The sequence below is a fragment of the Sitophilus oryzae genome, unplaced genomic scaffold (assembly GCF_002938485.1).
Source record: "Sitophilus oryzae breed Bouriz unplaced genomic scaffold, Soryzae_2.0 scaffold_1360_pilon_pilon, whole genome shotgun sequence".
NCBI classification, from domain to species: Eukaryota; Metazoa; Arthropoda; class Insecta; order Coleoptera; family Curculionidae; genus Sitophilus; species Sitophilus oryzae.
In genome coordinates, this window is record NW_022146016.1 from 489,397 (window position 1) to 491,238 (window position 1,842).

The following is a 1,842-nucleotide window of genomic DNA, read 5'->3' on the forward strand; positions in this document are numbered from 1 at the left end:
ATCAGTACTTCGTTCAGTTACATTGCTCACCCATGTTCGGTTCCGGTATGCTCTCAGCGGATATGTCCAATAACATGACGATGAATCCGAGGATCCACCAAAGACAACAAGCTCTGAACGAGTCTCCACAACTTGGATACACCGCGATAGGATCTCCGATTTCTAACATGGCTTCTTGTATGGGAACGACCATGTCAGGGATGCCGAATTACTCGCAGATAGGTAGGGGTGATTTGGGAGGAGGCGATACGTCTCCAAACTCCGCGCTCCAGAGAGTTCGAAACGAAAAACCCTATCGCAGATCCTATACTCACGCCAAACCACCATACTCTTATATCTCGTTAATCACGATGGCTATACAGAATAGTCCGCAGAAAATGCTAACTTTATCGGAAATCTACCAGTTTATCATGGATTTGTTCCCGTTCTACAGGCAGAATCAACAACGGTGGCAGAACTCAATCAGACATTCTCTATCGTTTAATGACTGTTTTGTGAAAGTTCCGCGGACTCCGGACAAACCCGGGAAAGGTTCGTTCTGGAGTTTACACCCGGACTCAGGAAACATGTTCGAAAACGGTTGTTATTTGCGCCGGCAGAAACGGTTCAAAGACGAGAAGAAGGAACTGATCAGGCAGTCCCACAAGAGCCCGTCGCACAGCATGGACAACAGTAATAGTTCAGGGAAAAAGACACCTTTACATTCCAGCGAGGATAAATCTCACAACACATTGGAAAAGACCGAAAACAACTTGAGCTCGATGATGAACATTCACCCCAGCAAACTCGACGTCGAACAAATGAATCTTCTCAACGCCAACGAGTTAAACATGCACCAGCAACACCATCAAGGTATGTCTCACGAGGAATTATCTGCCATGATCAACCGAAACAACCACTTGGCGTTAAGTGAGCACCAGGCGATGCTCCAGCATCATGGTTCAATGAACCACCATCTCAAACAGGAACCGGCGGGTTATACGCCTTCGAACCACCCGTTCTCCATTACCAGGCTACTTCCCACAGAAAGTAAGTCAGATATAAAGATGTATGCGGATATGCAGTATGCAGGGTACAACACCCTGAACCCGTTACCCAACGCTATCCATCACACGTCACTGGGGAACGATTATTACAACAGCCCATCGCTCTACCATACGTCTGCTGGTACGACGAGTTTGTGACAGTACCCTCTGGCCTAGAAACAATTTGGTTTGTGACCTCAGATAAATTGATGTAAATAATTTTCTCTGTGCTGTAAATAAAAGACATCGGTGATACACGACGCTATTGAGAATTTGCTGCGAAAAATTCATCAAATCAAAAAGACTATCTACATAGATCTATGTAATAAAAATGACTTTTTGCAGTAAATAGTACATGTGCAAACGCAAAATTTTAGTGCCACGCGTGATATTGTTTTAAAATGTCGTGTGCGTGATTCAGACAGTACTCTACCGATTACGAAAAATCTCACCAAGAGTTTGATCTGTTTTGGTTTTAGTCGAAGTACAAATTATGTGAACAGGTTTTTGAAAATAATCCCTTTTTTATAATTTACCATTCCAAAGTATTTCTTAAATTATTTTAAATGCTTTAACATGATGTGGAAAAGACGGTTTTAAAGTTTTTTGGAGTATTTGTTTTGTCTGTTTTCTTTTTTATATATATACAAATATAGCTCTTTATGTACGGTAAAACTGTATAAATTGTAAACTAATTGTAAAGATGTAAATTTATATTCAAATATTATGTGATGTTCTTAATATACTTGGAATTTGTATAAGTATATTAAATCGATATGAGCATAATATGTGCAACTTTTAAAAATTGAAAAAATAA

General features: G+C 40.3%; 1 protein-coding gene across 1 annotated transcript in view; it reads left to right on the forward strand.

The window, feature by feature from the left end:
- LOC115875277 (protein fork head-like) overlaps positions 1-1,356 on the forward strand; it is a 25,611-nt gene extending 24,255 nt beyond the window's left edge. The window contains exon 2 of the mRNA XM_030890697.1: positions 6-1,356. Within this exon, the coding sequence (XP_030746557.1) occupies positions 6-1,184 (1,179 nt within the window). The 3' untranslated portion in view covers positions 1,185-1,356. The remainder of the gene's footprint in view (positions 1-5) is intronic.
- Positions 1,357-1,842: the final 486 nt, after the last annotated feature.